This window comes from Rhinatrema bivittatum, chromosome 16 (genome assembly GCF_901001135.1).
Source record: "Rhinatrema bivittatum chromosome 16, aRhiBiv1.1, whole genome shotgun sequence".
In the NCBI taxonomy this organism is placed as follows: Eukaryota; Metazoa; Chordata; class Amphibia; order Gymnophiona; family Rhinatrematidae; genus Rhinatrema; species Rhinatrema bivittatum.
Genome location: NC_042630.1, coordinates 24163467 through 24181317, shown reverse-complemented (window position 1 = coordinate 24181317; position 17851 = coordinate 24163467). Strand labels below are relative to the sequence as shown.

The window sequence follows — 17851 nt, the reverse complement described above, 5'->3', positions numbered from 1 at the left end:
AAATGGGAGGTGAAAGACCCGGAAGCAGAAGGCGAGAGAAGCCTGCGCAAGAGATTTGGAGGCGGAGCCGAACTGTGCGGCGAAGGTGGGAGACGCAGGAGAGACTAAGGGAAGCTGACCGAAAGTGGGCAGGGATGCAGGCAGACAGCAGGAAGTGAACCGGAAGTCCTCGTTGGCAGCGTGGAAATCATGAGCCAAGCCGGGGATCCTCCGTGAGTGAGCGATAGAGAGGGAAATCTAGTTCCGGGGAGGGGGAAAGGGGGGATAATTGTGGTTTCTTTCCGTGCATTCTGGATTATGTAGTTCTCGCGTTACACTGGGGGACTAACAGTACTACAAATCCCACAGTACACCGTGGGTGGAGGTGTCCGCAGGAAGTCAAATCCAGGGTCGCGTCCAAGGAGGGGAGTAACACCAACAAGAAGCTCCGGGTTATTGGGTATAGGCTGAGCCGTTCCAGTCTTTAGGCCTTAGAGATTTATTGTTCACGGCGCTGTACCTATTGCACTTGCCTCGGATGGGGAAGTCTTCAGAGTTCCCAGTTGGCTACAAGTGATCAGGGATAGACTGAGCCAGTTCTTTGTTTTACTCTCATTGCATTTAATAGGATTAAGATTAGGACTGGTTCAATATGTCCGTGAAGCCATCTGGTAATCCTAGAAAAATAACCAAACAAAGGGAGGGGGCAGAATCCTCTAGCCCAACTTCAAATAGGACCATTGTTGTCGTTTTTGGTCTGGCAGTTTTTTCCAGATCCTAATGTAACCAGCCTCTCCTAGGTTTAGTACCATTACTCTATTCACATCGAGGGGCTTCTTTCTTTCCTTCCACTCCTCTACCCCCTCCTCTGGCGCTAGATGTCACAGTTGTGCACTGCCCAAGATGCTCTCCCTTGCACCCAGAGGCTGTGAACCCTACTTCCGCAGCAGCCCTAAGCCTGATCAGTCCGTATATATTGGCAACATGGTGACACAAAAAGGGGTTGAATTAGCACAAGGTTGAAACTTGCAGTAGTAGCACCATTCATCAAGGCTTCAAATCTGGTTCTGGCCATATTTACATCTTTCATATGCATTCATAATTTGGTCATCTTAAAAGTCTATCTAAAGTGGAGACTATATCTCACTCCTATTCACTTACCTCATGCATCCGAAATGACTGAGAAATAAGTGGGCAGTTTTGTAGGTAGATGTGACTGGGGGAAGAGCGCCAGTAGCTGGGATGCTGACCTTGAGATTGAGGCTACAATTAAAAATATACCAAAAAGCATACATTGTTACTAATTCTGCTATGATCCTTATCTTACTATATAGATTTCAAAGCTGCTTTGATTCTTTTTAGGTTTTTAGACTTCAATTTAATTTAAAGGGAGGTGACGTGTGTGTGTGTGTGAGTGGTCAGGGAGGTGACGTACGTGTGTGTGTGAGTGAGTGGTCAGGGAGGTGACGTGTGTGTGTGTGTGTGTGAGAGAGAGTGAGAGTGGTCAGGGAGGTGACGTGTGTGAGAGAGTGGTCAGGGAGGTGACGTGTGTGTGTGTGTGTGGTCAGGGAGGTGTGTGTGTGTGAGAGTGAGTGGTCAGGCAGGTGACGTGTGTGAGAGTGGTCAGGGAGGTGACGTGTGTGTGAGAGACAGAAACTGGTTGTGAGTTAGATACTGGTGTGTGTGTGTGTGTGTGTGTGTGAGAGAGAGAGAGAGGGAGACAGAGAGACTGATCATGGGTGCTAAGGAAGAGGACTGTGAGCACAGAGCTTCAGCAGCCACGTGTGTGTTACTGGTCTGCAAGGGAAAGGAGTAGGAAAGTTGCTGGAGAAGGAAAGTAAAGGTGGCTATTTAAGGTTATTTTTCTCGAATGACTGCCATTTTAATTATTGGGTATTATGTGATATGTCTACTGTTTTGAAATGTTTTATTTGTGTTTGGAGAATTTTTAATAATTTTTATGAGTTTTTAATAATTGGATGTTCTATTTATCAGTTTTGAAACATTTATTCTATTTATTAGTATAATTTTATAATTATTATTTTATATTCCTTGAAGAATGTATAAATAGAAATGTGCAGCAAAAACTGAACTAGAAACAGCAAGAAGCCAAACTCTGTATGCAGTGCAACAATGGAAAAACAAAAACATTAACTTTATGATCATTTAGTGAGGGTCTGTCTTTTTTTCTGCATGTGTGACCCAAGTAAGGGTATTCTGCAAGCTTGTAGTTTCTGTGAACGGATCTATAGCAGCTTGGCTTGTTCTGTTCTCCTAATAGGAGGTGTATTGGTGTTTAGGACCTGGTTTAATATTTGTAGTGTTGCCTTTTCATAGATAGGGTTGTTACTGTTTGAGTGTGTTCCATAATACAGGTGTAATTTTTTGCGGATTAGTTTGTGTGCATTATTGCAGATCCTGGGACTGTGTTAGGTGCTATAATTCTCTTTCCATTTCTTCAGTCTTGCACTGCATGCAGAGTGGCTTCTTTTGGTTTTCCATTCCAGTTTCTGTCTCCATATTTGTAATTTGTGGACTTTCTGTATTTGGTGAAGGTCACTTCTGTGTGTGTGACCAAAGTGAGTGGATTTTCTTTGTGGACAGATGAGGGTGACACAGACTTCTTGTGATATAGTTCTGTAGAGGAAGGGGAACAGCAGATGGATGTAGAGGGGGTGTTAGATGATTTTGAAGAGGTAGTGTGGAAGGAGCGTTGGGGATTTTAGGTGCCTGTAGTTCGGACCCATCTCCGAGAGGAGTTGTTCGGGAGGTTGCAAGCCATCGTGACTCATTCTTTGTATGTGTATGGTAGATAATCGTGTACCCGCTTCTAAAGAAGGCCAGGTTAGATAGGGAGAGCCATGTAAAGTTATTGGCCAGTGGCTAATAATGCCTTCCTGGGGAAGGTAATCGAGAAGGTGGTTACTCTAAGGTTGTCCCAACATTTAGAGGAGCATTAGGTTTTGGATGAGTGTCAATCAGGATTTTGCCACGGATACAGTGCAGAGACAGTGTTTGGTGGCATTAAATGATATGATTTGTAGGAATCTGGGCAAGGGAGAAAGTGTGTTTTAATTGTGTTAGGTCTAGCATGGGCATTTGGTAGATGTGGGGAATTGGATCTCCTCCCTCTTAAAAGATTGAGCGATGGAAGTGCAGGTAAGAGGAGAGAAATCCATGCCTTATAGTTTAGAGTGGGCAGTGCCCGGAGATCCCCATTCTTCCCGTTACTTTTTTAATGCAACCATTGAGGCAGCTACTTCGTAATTTAGGCTTTTCAGGATAACTTTGGGCAGATGACGTGCGATTGGTACGTCCACTGGGGCGAGACTTAACGGCTTCCTTAGGTAGGGTGCAAGAGGGAGTAGAAACACGAATGGAATCATGGAATGGATGACAAACACATTAGTTTTAAATGATGGAAAGACAGAATGGATGATGTTTGCAGCTACAGAGATGCGTTAGACCTCTTGTTTGTGTGCGCCAGTAATCTGAAACCGGGGGTGTACAGTATGATAAACCACAGATCTCACTCATGGGGCGGAGAGTGTTTCTGAAGTTGCTTCCATGAAAGAAAATCAGGGGTTTGGTAAACTCTCGAGTGTTTCGGATAATACTGTAGGCATTTGGTGATGCTGGAGTTTGATTGTTGTAATGGAGCTTTGATGGGCGAGAAGGTAAAGAGCATTCAGCGGCTCCAGGTAATGCAGTATATGGTGGCCAGATTGCTCTTGGCTTGTCCAAGGAGACTTTAGTGCTAGACCACTGCTAAATGACTTACACCGGCTCCCCCGTTGGAGAGAGGGTAGAATTTAAGATCATGACCCTGATGGGTAAGGTGGTCCGAGATGAGGGAGCTCGTTAATTATGAAGGCCAGTGAGTAAGCATGCTCCAAGCCATCATTTACGATCTGCAAATGGTGCCTTGTTCATCATCCCTGGAGTAATAGAGGTGGTAGTGCAGGTTTTTATGTTTTTATTTGAATGTGTTGTGCTGATTTTATACAGTTTTATGATGCTGTGAACCGCTCTGATCAGTTTCCTGCAGGTGCATTATAAAAATGCCTGGAAATAAATCAATAAATACTAGCACGAAAGGCATTTGTATCGGTCTTATTTGCTGTGTTTTCTCAATAGGATACGCATTGGTGGTAAATTGCTGTCTCTTTTCATAAGTAGGGCTGTTGCACCTGGTAGTAGGGAGAGGTTTGTGTTGCTGTTGCTAAGAAGACCCCAGAAATATCTTATGTTGTACGGAGAACATCCTCGTTCTGCCCTGCACCCATTGTTGGATGCAGAGTGTGTGTTTGCATTTGGCCCCATGACGGTCATGTGTTGTGTATCACGAACGTGAGAACCATCCGTCAGGTGGGTCCCAACCGAAAACAGGTTGAGAACCACTGGTGTATGATATTGCACACGGGGATAGACACATTTTAGGTTGCATGTAAAAGGCAGTCCAAGCGGCTTTACCCCTCACGTCTCCACCACGGAGGCTCCTCTGTTTCTCTCTCAGGCTTTTATCCTTGCTCCCCCCACCACTGAGGATTCTCTGGGCCCATCCCAAGCTTTACTCCTCACTGCCACACTTTCTATAATTGCTGGTAGTATTTTGAGTGTTGCTATGCTAGGCGGATATTCAGCGCCAGAGTGCCGGATAAATGTGGACTTAATCCACTTTAGTGGCCACGTAGCCGGATAACTATCTGGCTTAAGTGTGTGTGTGTGTGGGGGGGGGTAGGAATATTTGGAGCAGAGCTGCTTATTGCCGTTTTCCAGCCGGATCTGGCTAAGATAACCAGATAAGTAGACCATGGCAGGTCTAAAGTTAGCTGGATAAACTTACAGGCATGCGCATTTGTCTCCCGGTTTTGTAGGCTGATAGATCAGGAGGACAACGGCCGGGGTGATGGAAAGCTACAGCAGGAGAAAGAGACGCCAGGAACTGGAACAGGAGAAAATGCACCAAAATACAAGGTACAGATTTAACAGCCCACTAGAAATATGCAGCAGTTTGGGTTTTTTTAAATTTCCTTTTCAGTGCACCCTAGTTTTGAATGAGCGCGCACTTAGAAACAGAACCAAAAACATAACGAAACAAAGCATGTTACCCCTGCACACCTCTACCTCACACACGTGCGTCTGGCTTTCATCAGGGAACCTCCCGCGTTCAGGCCTCTCTCCTGTCTTCTGTCTTGCGGAACCCACCCTGCGATTCATCTCTGCTTATTCCTTTTCATGTGGAGCTCCCCGGGGTCTTCCCACTGCCAGGACCCTCTCTCTGCACTCCTTCCAGGTAGTTTTCCCCTGCAAGCTCTCTGTCCCGCCTGGCGCTCGGCAGGGATCGGCCTTCCTGGCCCACCCTGGAGTCTGAGAAGATTCTTGCACGTGTTGTGAGCATTCCCTGTCTTGTTTCCTGCTGTGTCTCCAGGGTAGGCTCTGGGTACGAGCCCTCTCTCCTTCTGTCTCTGATGTATGGACTGCGTACTCTCCCCTAAACACCCCCCGCCTCTGCCCTCCCAACCTTCCCCTATTCACTTCCCTCCTCCCATATCCATGAGCTCTAGGAAGGTATTCCGAGGTCAAAACCCATGATCATCAAAAAATCAGACATACAAATGACAAACTACGAGAAATCCCCAATTATGGCTATGATAACAGTAGGTTAATGCAAGACAAAGTACACATGGCCAGAAGCAAAGCAATGAAAGTTCATTTGACGCTTAGATACACTCATGTCGCCTGTTGCTTTTCCCATTGCAGGTACAGAGACCAGTTCTCCTGAAATTTTTGCGGTGTGGCTTGAAGTTCTGCTGTTATAGCGGCCATTTTGCACAACAAATGCACTTTATGTTGTACCATACCAAGAGATGGCACCACTGTTTGTTTCCCTGCCTTGCTTTTCTAGCAGTCCCCCCAGTATATTCTGCACTCCTTTTCCCATCTCTTTTTTTTTCCCATGTGTATTTACTGCCCTTCCTTCTCTTGCAGGTTGTGATGCCGGGGACAGGCGAGCACCCACTGCAGTACAATTATACTTTCTGGTACTCTCGCCGCACCCCGAGCCGCCCAGCTAGCACCCAGAATTATGAGCAGAATATCAAGCAGTTCGGCACCGTAGCCTCGGTGAGTGGCTGACGAAGACGCGCAGGAGATGTAGCACCACCGGGCTGAGGCCCGGTGCCCAGGGTTTAGCTGCCCGGTAACCTTGGTGTTTCTCACCCTGCCTAAGAGCGCTGGACCCTGGCAGCTCCCATTGTTGTGATCTCCCTTGCTAACTGGCCCTTCCCATTTTGTCCTCCCAGGTGGAGCAGTTCTGGCGGGTATACAGCCACCTGGTGAGGCCAGGAGACCTCTCGGGCTACAGCGACTTCCATCTTTTCAAGGAGGGCATCAAACCCATGTGGGAGGTGAGCGGAGGCTCTCTGGTCTGTCTCAGTAACTTTGTGACCTCCTGTGTCGCAAGGCGCTTCTCTCATCTAGGGATCCTCCCCTTCCTACTCCCTCCCGTCCAACTCTCATCAAAGATCCACTCTTTGTGAGATTTCTCTTCTGACTCCTTGCTGTCTACCTCTCATTTAGGGATCCTACATGTCAAGGTCTGTGTCCTTCCTATTTGGCTCTCATCAAAGATTACCCCCCCCCCCCACCCCCCTTTTTTTTCCTTCCCATGGCTCTCATCAGGGATCTTCCCCTGCAAGCCTTTTCCTTGCTTCTTGTATGGTTTTCATCAGAGACCTCTGGACTTTCTATGGTTTGCAACTGAAGAACATCTAATAGCTCTATTCTTTAACTAACCACTAGAGGTCACTGTAAGAGCAGCTCTCAGCTTACCCTTCTCTCAAAGGCTGTGCGTCCTACTTCAGCAGGAACTGGGGCTATAGATTTCCCAGTTGCCTGCAGTGCGTGGAACTAACCCCTTGGATCTCTGGGATTTTCCCTGAGCAGAAAGCATTAACAGAAATGGTTCATCTTTGAGCTGGCGCTGCTAAGGGCTCATAGTTTGCTGACACCACCACCCCTCCCTGGGGGCGGGGTACTATTCTCTCCCCAGGATGAGGCAAATAAGAACGGTGGGAAGTGGATCATCCGGCTGAGAAAGGGGCTGGCCTCGCGCTTCTGGGAGAACATTATCCTGGCCATGCTCGGAGAGCAGTTCATGGTGGGAGAAGAGATCTGTGGCGTCGTGGTGTCCATCCGCTTCCAGGTGACCATGGTTTCTGTCCTCTGATGTCTCACACGCCCTGCGCTTCACTCCTCTGATAATCCTCCACATCTCACCTTCTCTCTCACATCCGTTCCCTCCCACACCCCCCTCACCTCACTTTTCCAACATCTCCTCCTTCTCCCTCACCGTTCAGTGGCTTCCATGCCTCTGCTATCTCATCCCAACCTGAACTTCTACCCCACATCTCATGCTCCTTGCTCCTTGCATCCACACTTTCTGAAGCCACATGCATATTCTCATACTCTTCCCCCTCCACATCTTACAGCTCTCCCACCTCGTCTCTTTTGATCCCTCAACCATCCTTCTCACAAACGCAAAGCACTCGCACAGTGTGCAATGCTGGGAAGTGAAGTAAGAGAAGTCCCAAGTAAAACTAGGATCATTTGTATGAGAGTGAGAAGGCAGTGCAGCTAAAGGGACAGCAGCAGGAGAATATTGAAGATTATGGGATGTTCCTGGCTATGCCCTGTCCACAGACTCCAGGGAGTGTTGCTGAGGTCCAATATGAGAGTAACAGGAGAACATTGGACATTATAGGGTGGCTTTGACCTTTACTGTACACAAACTCCAGGTAACGGTGTTGAGGGGGGGGGGGGGTAGCAGGAGAGTATCAGGAGAATATAGGTTACCACATGATGTCAGCAGGATAGTACAATCACCCTTTGTTCCCCGGTTGTCCATGAAGAAGCTGTGTTGGGTGTTCTTCCTCCTATTCCGTCACAGGCATTGACTCCCATTGGCCCATCCTAACAACCATGTCAGAAGGAAGAGCCACCAGTAGGTCTATATGATGTGATCAATATACAGACAACACAGAGAAAGAAAAGACACAATCAGAATGTCAAAGAAAAGTCTCTCCAGCATTCCTAGTACTCGCAGCTATCAAAAATCAATATAACTATTGAAGAAGTCACTTAAGAAGAGCTCATATAATTGAAAGTCCCAGTTCTAAGTCACAAAGAGCGATGCCAAACTCTTAGCAATACTTTTTACAATGATTGCACTACTTTTTTGTGTCCCCTGTGCAAAGTGATTGTGCAGGCATAAGAATGTGCAAAAATCCCCAAATTAATTTATGCTTTTTCTAAAGAGCCATTAGTTTAAAAAAAAAAAAAAATTAAAAGTCACACTCTTTGAGGAGAGCCTTGGTGATGAGAGGAAGAGGAGGAAAGGTATACACGAGCGGTCCAGACGAGAGGGCAAAGCATCTGGAAACATCGCATCCAGGGCAGGAGGTTTTGAGAAAAAAACAGGGAAAATAATGATTTTGCAGAGACGCAAACAGGTGGACCTGAGGTAGATCCCAGTGTAGAAAAAGACTGTGCACTATTCCGGGTGCAGCCTCCATTTGTGTGGCTGAATTTGGCAACTGAGGACATCTGCAGGACATTCGACCATCCAAGAAGGTAAACCACCAACAGGTGAACAATTTTAAGTGGGTGCCCACCTGTGCACGCAAATGCCACGTCTACCACGTAAGTGGAGGATTTTGAAAGAAACGCGCGCCGATGCCATTGCCAGTTTTCCCAGTTCGTTCACAGTTCACCAAGTTTTGGGAAGATGAAGTAAGTTTTAAAACAAAAAAAATTCTAATAGTTGGGGGTGGATAGGTCGGAGAGGAGAGGGGAAAAGGGAGGAAGAGTAGGTAGGGGGGATAGGGACCTGGGAATGGCGTGATCATGTCGTCGCTGTGCAGGGTTTGTTTTTTTTTTTTAAATCACACCCCCCTTGCATGCATGAGTTGCGACCCGTCCGCAAATGCGGGCGCCAATATAAAACCGGGCACACGTGTGCGCGGGGATCGCATTTTGTGACCCGCGCAGGTTATAAAATCGACGCGTCTTTTAAAATCCGCCCCTTTGTGCACAAGAAAAAGCATTGGCACTGACCAGCATAAGAGTTTGGTCTTGCTCCTTGTGATTTATGCTCGAGCCTGTCGGTTGTATGAGTTCTCCTTACCTGATCTCTTGAATAAATCTTTTGATTTTTGATACATCACATTAGCTGTAAAAATAATGTGGAGGCGACCTCGTTCTTTGACGCAGTCAGTGACGTGGACACACAGCCATGTTCCCAGTGATATAGGGAAATGCTGGAATAAAGGTCTTATCATAAACTGCTTCAGTCCCTCTGTTCATTTGACAAAATAGCATAATATCCCCCTGTCACTCTGTCGGCCCCGCCTAAGATTGGTAGCCAGTTTGGCTTGGAAAGTGGGGGACCATCCGCGCTACCATTTATTACTTTCTCTCTCTCCCCACCTTACTCTTTGCAGGAAGATATCTTATCCATTTGGAACAAGACTGCCAGCGACCAGGTGACCACGGCACGCATTCGTGACACCTTGCGGCGGGTGTTGAACCTGCCACCCAATACCATCATGGAGTACAAGACCCACACGGACAGCCTGAAGTAAGCACAAGAGCCACAGCACTGGCTCAGACCCGCGGTTTGCCTGGGCCGCCGTCTGCAGTGACTTCTCAGAGGAAAGCCACGAGGCAGGCTGGGCCTGCAGTGAGACCCCGCCAGGTTCTAGCAGTCGTGCTGTAGAGATGCACAGACCGTGAGATGCCTGCCTGTGACTGGTCTGTGGGTCATAGCACTGTCTGATCCGTTTTAGATCCCAGGTTGTTCTAATGATTTTTGGGAGGTATTTGGATATCTGTGCAATAGCTGTAATTCACGTTAATGAAAGCTAAAATTGGGTTATGTTTATGGAAAGGATAGGGTCTTGCTACAGTCCTTATGGGGCAGAGAGAGCCTGGGATTGTTCATAATATCTATATTGGGAACCTACCAGAGGAGCGCCAGGAGACTGTGAATCATCTTTGTGATATAACCTATAGACACTATTCCCAGCAAAGGGGAGCATTTCAAGGTCAGCTCTTTCTCAAGGGCACGGAGGCAGGCAGGGATTTTCATTAAAAGAAGTGATATTTGCTCAAGATTCCAGAGAGTGTAGGGGCTGAAAATAAGAGGAGACTTCAGAAAAATACAAAGATCGCAGAGGCTGACAACAGCAGATGATTTATTTGGGCTGCACCTTAACCAGGGTGGAGGTGTTAACATTTTAAAAAGGAGCTAGAGCAACTTTTAAACTAGAACACAGGGGGGGGGGGGGGGGAGGGGGCTGGACAGGATCTTTCGCCCGACCAGCCAACCCCCCCCCCCCCCCCCCTTAGGATGAGCCCGCAGGTTCTGGTGGCCAGCAGGATTTAGGTTGGAACTGGAAACAAGCCGGGTGGAGAGGCAGGCACAGGCGATGACACAAGAACTGGAACTGGTGGAACGGGCAGGAATCGGAGAGGCAGGCAGGGGCTGGAGACAGGACTGGAACAGAAGGCAAGGCCTGGGACTGGAAATAGGAACTGGAAACAGGGACTGGAATTGGAATCCCATAGGGAGTAGAAGCCACAAGGCAAGGCAAAGTGGCCATAGGGCTGGGCAAAAAAGGCCAAGGATGTTGCAGGACAAGGCAGGAATTCCAAGGAGGCCACAGGAAAAGGTGCAACAAGAAGAGTATGGGGGGCACGCACAAGTAAAGCAAGGCAAGGTGAGCCAATGTAAAGAGCCAAGGTGACTCCATGAAAAGGCACAGAGTTTTGGGTGAAACAGGGCTGACCCTGCTGCGTCATGGGAGCATCAAGGAGGTGGCTAGCGCAGGAAAGAGGGTGGCTCCATGAGGACCTCTGCTGGCAGGGAGGCTGCGTAGCAGCCAGAATCAGGACATGGCTCAGCAGCACATGGTTTGGAGGGAGGTGTGTCAGTGACCCTTCTTAATATTTGTGAGTTCACTAGGTACACCCACCACTTTTATCTTCTTTAGGTTTTTAATATCGTATATTAGAAAGGGTCACTGACCATGCTGAGCCTTGAGGCACGCCAAAAGAATAAGAGAACCACATAGCCGAACTATTATTAAAACAAACTTGCTGCTTCCTGCCTGATAAATACCACTCCGCCTATCTCAGTACGTCTTAAGATTTAATAATAACACAGTGTGGTCCGTAACATCAAAAGCAGCTGAGAGATCTGGCTGGACAAGTACACCAGTTTTATTAGTTTCCAGATCACGATAAATGTCGTCTAAAAAAGAAAGAAGCAAGGTTTCAGTATCCTGTTATGGCAAAAAACATATTGCTCACTATCTAAAATTTTATGCGCTTCTAAACAGAAATCATCACGTAGGGTGAGGCCCCATTTCTCTAACCCCCTACTCCAGGAGCAAAGATTAGACCTCGGGCTATAGCTGGAAAGCAAAGAAGCAGATTCAGAAAGATTTTGTTTAAAATGGGCCGCCTTATGATGGCTTCCTTCACTGCAGATGGTACCAAACCTGCTGATAATGAAAGGTTTACAGTATTCAAGGTCCTTCTGATGTTGATCGGATTTGTGCCAGAATATCTAACAAACCTCTGGATCAGTGGGGTAAAAGGGAGCCAGGAGCTGGGCCTTCACAAACCTCACCTTCTACAGAGTTGATTCTGTATTCACCCACCGCTTGGCCAGGCAACGATATCCAGTTAAGGGGGAGATTTATCAAGCCACGATGTATTTATTTATTTATTTTAGTGCGGGGGGGGGTTGCGGGGGGGGTTGGGGGGGGGTGTCCCTGCGATATTGAGCCACTCCCTGGCAAAATAACAAAGCTGTATCATGGTGTGATTTTTTTTTATTGCGGCACAAACGTTCAACAAAAAATTGTGCTGTAATATGGGGCCCACTCGCACAATACTGGCCCACCTCGACCAAGGTCTGAATAAGTTTAAACCTGACCAGCAAAGATTTTTAATATCACTGTTTAATTAAGGTATCTGGGTATACTTAGTTGGATAACTTTAGACTTAACTGGCTCTGTTCAGAAGAAGCTAGCCGGATCTCTTACAATCTCCGGTAGTACAAAGGTTTGTTTTAGTTGCTCAGAATCGCCACCATCCAAGAACATTTCTGGTGTGGGTGTGCTCAGTAAAGACCTAGACAAAGAATTCATTCAGTTTTTCTGTTATTTCCTTGTCTTCCTTGAGAACCCCTTTTACTCCTTGGTCATCTGATTTCCTCACCGACATTTTACTTTGAATGTATTTAAAAAAAAAAGTTATTTTTATAATTCCTAACTCTTCCCTCATGAAGAGATAAGCCATCACCTGGAGATCATCACCTTGATGTATCTGGATCACTTCCTGCTACACCGAGGTGATGGTCTCCTTCCCGTTGACCTTTCTTCTCCAAGGCAGCATAAGGGCTCCTGACCTGGCATTGGAGCCACTCTACTATGCCTCGAGGGACTCCTCTCTTTCTGCCTCAGCTCTTCAAGGTCTGCCGCTGACCTCCAGAGCTTGCACTTGTTCTCTGAGAGCTGGAAGTTCTTTGTTCCAAGTGCAAATATACAACCTCTCGCCAGCATATGCAAACGATTGGATAACCCTCATCTCCCTGCTAGACCACTGCCTGCATCACAGTGTTGTTTAGTTGTTAAACGTTTTTAAAGCTGTTTAAGGGATGGATGTATTTAAGGGAATTTGCATTTTATTATAAGGTGTCTTGTTTTTAAATGACCAGCAATAGGACTAACAGTTAATTACTAAAAACCGAGCTAATTGCACATTGTTCTAAATTTGTTGACTCTTAGTTTGGTCTAATAACGTGTATATCAAAAAATGTGACTGGGGTGGGAGAATGGGAGGGTAGGTGACTACAGGAGTCACTCTTATCTTCTCAGATCAAGCAAGTGACCTTTCTTAACCTACAATTATATACTTAGAATTAAATGCTAACCTTTAATTAGCATACAGATAGATGTAGACAGTAATAGTTTAACCCTCCAACGTTAATTCTTTTGCAAGATTTAAGCACTGTTTACCACAGCAGATGCAGCTTCTTCAGTACCCAAGATTGATAAAAAAAATCATAGCTCTGAGTGCCACTGAATTTTCAGTTGAGTCTAGAATTTGACATGAGCAAGTCGGGCAACTTTTCAATGTATTTATTTTAAGAATGTTTTATTTACGTGTTAATCATTTTTATCTCTAACTTCAATTTTTTTATTTTTTTTTATTAATTTCAGAGATAACTCAAGTTTTCGGAATACCAAGATTGCCCTATAGGAAAAGTCCTTCCAATTCTGTGCTGAAGAGCAAGGAACAGAAAAAAAAACCCCAAACAAACCCCAGTGAATACAGAGACTCCCAGGGCAGGACCCTCAAGGAACTGAGCTCCTTCCGTGGGGCATAGAAACACATTTTTAAAAATATGGTTTTCCTATAAAAGAGCTTGGCAGTGTGCTTTCCAACTGAAGCTCGAGCTGCCAGTGAACAGAAGGGTCACTTTCACAAGGGTCACCTCCTGGTTCGGCAGCCCAATGCGAGAGAGTCTCGCCTGCAAAGGTTTCTGGAGCCAGATGGAGTGGAAATAGCAGATTGAGATGGAGCAGGCGTCGTGGCATTTGGGGAAAAGCCTCTCTGAGAAATAATAAAGCAGGCCCGTGTCCTGGACTGTCCCTCCATCACTCCTGAGTGAAACCCTTTCCCCTTCCTGTTGCACTTGGGATTCACACTGGGTTCCCTTTTTTTATAAAGTGATAGGGAAATTTGCTGATGAACGTGACTCGCTCGGTGACTTCGGGCCCCCTCCAGCTCGCCCGTTTCTGTTTCCTGGAGATAACCGCGCTATGACATTGCTTTGCTAACGCTAGTGCTAAGGACTTGGAAGTGGCAGAAGCAGATTTAGCTTGGACTGCACCATACTCAAGCAAGTAAGGAGGACCTTTTCTGGTTTGCAGGAAAGCAGCGTCTTTCCAACTCGCACGTAGCTTTGGATAGAGAATGTCTCAGCTTCAGCCCAGCAACCTGGTACCTTCCTGAATCCTGGGGATACCAAAAGCGACCTCTCTTAACCAGGGAGTTGCTCAAATAAGTGGAAGTCATGGATGTCACGGTGCAGCTAAAGTTGTTTGAAGATGCTGTCACAGCACCGTATGAGAATATCCTCCACAGGATCTGAAGCTTTTGTCACGAAAGCTCTTGTAACTTTCACGTGTTAAACAAAAAGATCAGAAGGGTCAGCCCCTTGGTTTGGAGGCCCACCAGTTTCCTAGTGTTGATTTGGGGGTTTTGACATCCATCACAGAATCACTGTAAGATTGGGGTTGTGAGGGAACCTCGGGGAGGAGGGGTCACCTATTCCTCCGGGTAGGATCCTTTTTATATAAGCCATCTCAGTCTGATGTGCCTCTAACCTGCCTTAAAACTTCTCCACTGATGGAGATCCCACTACCTCCCCAGGAACTCATTCCAGCACTTGACTACTCTCGCAGTTAGAAAGGTTTTCCTAATGTCTACCCTAAATCACCACCTCTGTAATTTAAACCCATCACTTTTTGACCTCTCCCCAATGGAGATGGAGAAAAACTGACCCCATTCACTATAAGTTTTTTTTTATGTTCCTAAAGACTATTATTAGGTCACCCTCTCAGTTGTCTTCTCAACAGCTTAAATAAACCCAGCTACTCCTGAATCACTTTTGTTTCCATCCTCTGGCCTTTATCCAGTTTCTCCAAGGCCTCCTCTGAAATGTTGGATCCAGAAATGGACACAGTACTCCAACGAGATTAAGTAGCATCTAGCAATATAATACCCTTCTTGATAACTCTCACTCTTATAGTGGTATTCAGTTCTAGTTCTTAAGGGACATAAATGAGTCAGGTTTTCAGGAAACTCCGAATAAATATGTATGAAATAGATTTATATACACATTGCATCAATTGTTTGCAAATCTCTCTCATGCATAAACATGAGGGGGATCCTTAAACCTGACCTGTTTGAGGCCCTCAAGGATTGGAAGTAAATTACCGCCTAGCTATGATGTTGGCTTTTATTTTTGCTCAGTGATGGCAGCCTGGGACTTATAGTCCTGCTGGAGCTGTTCAGAACATTTTGTGTTGCTGTAGAAATGCCTTTCTCCTTCATACACCCAGAATAAAGTGCAGAGATGCTCTTCATTGCTCGCATAACAAAAAGTCCCTCTTTTAAACAGAAGTAGGAAAAGGGGGTAGGGACAGAGTAAGGACAATGATGTAGGGAGTTAGGGTCTGCACCTGCGGCCACAGGAGCCCTGATATAGAGCATGACAAAGACCATATGGCCCATCCAAATCTCCCACGCAGCTTTATAGCCCCTTCTCCCTTGGAGCTCCTCTGCTTCTCCCATGCCCTCTTGAATCCCAGTACTCTTCTTAGGCTGTTCCATGTGGCCACCACTCTTTCTGTAAAGAAATATTTTTGTCGATTACTCCTAACTCAACCCCCTTCACCCTCATCCCATGACCCATGTTCCAGAGTCTCCTTTCTGTTGAAACAAGCCCGCCTCCTGCGCATGGAAACTTTGGAGGTATTTAAATGTGTCTGTAATAAACGGAGAAAGTGTGAGATGATATTCTGAAAGATCAGTCCAAAATCCACATAACTGATGAAAGTTCCAAAAATATTTATTCCCAACATCATAAAAATAATCCAAATATCAACCTACAGTCCCTCAACATGGACCGTGTTTTGCCATGTGACTGTTAGGATGGACAAGGAATCTTAAGATGAATTAAAATAATGTATTAATGGATGGATCAGAGAAAATGTAGATGGGCTGAAGAATATAAGAAAACAAAAGTAAATTGCCTAATATAGGACCGTTTCAATCTGGCAGTGTCACAGGTAAAGACATAGGCTCAACGAGCTCTAACATGATGAGGGAACAGAGTCCTTTTAACTCTGAAAATTTAAAAAATGGAGCCAAAACAGGCTCCCACATGATCTAACATAGCCAATGAAAACAAGTCCAAGTCACAAGACAAATGAAAAAAACAGTCAAAATATATATTGATAAAGTCTCACAATAAAAATGAAAGTTTTCATATATAAACATAATACAATAGACACTCCGCTAAAAGCATAGCTGGGTTTTAAAAAAAAGTTTGGATAAGTTCCTGGAGGAGAAGTCCATAAATTGCTATTTATCAAATCGATTTAGGGAATAACCACAGCTTATTACTAGTAGCATGGGATTTATGTACTGTTTGGGTATTTGCCACATACTTGTAGCCTGGATTGTCCACTGTTGGAAGCAGGATACTGGGCTTGATGGACCCTTGGTCTGACCCAAAATAGCAGCTTCTTATGTTCTTAAAAAGGCAGACCATGCAGCCTCATGGCTAAGACCATCGAGATGAAGCGTCTGTAATCTAAAGATCCATGGTTGTTTCCCTAGTTGCCCCTTCTCAACCATCGTGGTACCTGATCAATGATAGAAAACAAAGGTCAGTAATCTCAAGATGGGCCTCCTGCTGGTGTGAAACTGACAGATGCAAATACAATGCTCCAGACTTCTTGTCTTAGCCATCCTGATAGTCTGACCCTACATATAGAAGTGAACATGGACAAATAATCATATAGATAACTCCCATAGAACAACAAATAGAAAAAAAATTAAGGTGATACCTGTGCTGAGCAACGGGATGATTAACTTCTGTTATAGACAGCGATAGGAGGCAGGCTAAGTAGCTACCGCAAGGAGCTACTTCATTAACAGGTGGGGACAGCTGAACGTATGTCAGATGATATATTAAAAAATCTTAAAATTACGTCCTCGATGAAATATAAAACATGGCAAATAATCAAAAAGCGAGTGCGGGGCCAGGACAGACCAGTGGCATTGCAATCGAACAGATTCATCCTGCACGGTCAGAATAAGGTGGTCAATAGGTGTTCCTGTCCAGAGACTGGGATAGCAGGGATGAAAACAACAGTTCGGGATTGATTTAGAGAGCTTGTTTAAAAATGGATTTAATAACGCGTGAAGGATAGCCCCCTGAATCTAAAATTCCTCACCATCAATAGGGCTTGAGGAAATCAGAGGTGGTGTAATCTAACAAGCAAGGACTCCCGTACAATAAAAGAGTGAGTGATCTGTCTGCTTCCTAAAGATTGAAGTGGTGGTAGAACCATTTTGTATAGTAATCGGAATGTCTAAGAAAATCACCTGGAAAGAATGTTAATGATCAACAAGCAATAGATTGCGGTCCCCTGGATTAAGCCAGTCGAAAAAAGTACCCAGCCGAAAGAAAAATATATTATCAATATAGCAAAGCCAGATGGAAATGAAAGGCCAAAATATTGATGGGTACGGCCAAATGGATTGAAATTGAAGATGTTGCCCCCATCACAGTCCTCTTCGTGTGCTAGTAAAAACTGTCCTCAAAACAGAAGGACCTTTCAGTCGGAGCAATACGGGTAAAATCCTACCAAAAAAAAATCAGTTGGCACCAGACTATCAATGGGACATTTGTTATGTATTGACTGCACTATAGTGATAGCCTCCTCCTGAGGGATTTTAGAAGAAAAGGACTCAGAGACACAAACATCTGTAAAAAAAAAATAAAATAAAAAATTGTCAAATTTTGATGAAGGCTCAAGGTAAAGAGGAAGCACTGTGGGTTAATCTGGAAAGGGGGAGTGGAGCATCTATTTATATTGGTGTAATACACAGGCCTCCATCACAGACAGAGGAGACGGATAGAGATTTAATGGAGGATATTCTCAGGATTGCTGTGAAAGGGGAGCTGCGGTTGCTAGGGGTTTTAATCTTCCAGATGTTGATT

The 17851-nt window shown here is 45.4% G+C and overlaps 1 protein-coding gene across 1 annotated transcript; it reads left to right on the top strand.

Annotated features, from left to right (window-relative positions):
- Window positions 1-17633, top strand: LOC115078114 (eukaryotic translation initiation factor 4E type 2-like). Its single transcript, XM_029580767.1, has 7 exons — window positions 1-212; window positions 4857-4956; window positions 5971-6105; window positions 6285-6389; window positions 7034-7186; window positions 9483-9619; window positions 13272-17633. Exons 1-7 carry the CDS (start codon window positions 190-192, stop codon window positions 13309-13311), a joined length of 693 nt encoding a protein of 230 aa, XP_029436627.1. The 5' UTR covers window positions 1-189; the 3' UTR covers window positions 13312-17633.
- Window positions 17634-17851: the final 218 nt, after the last annotated feature.

What these genes read in the sequence shown, in the direction of transcription:
- LOC115078114 (XM_029580767.1), top strand. Translation starts at nt 190, where the DNA reads ATGAGCCAAGCCGGGGATCCTCC. An exon ending in AGTTCGGCACCGTAGCCTCG is followed by an intron (nt 6,106 to 6,284) that starts GTGAGTGGCTGA and finishes TTGTCCTCCCAG; the next exon opens with GTGGAGCAGTTCTGGCGGGT. An exon ending in GCATCAAACCCATGTGGGAG is followed by an intron (nt 6,390 to 7,033) that starts GTGAGCGGAGGC and finishes TTCTCTCCCCAG; the next exon opens with GATGAGGCAAATAAGAACGG.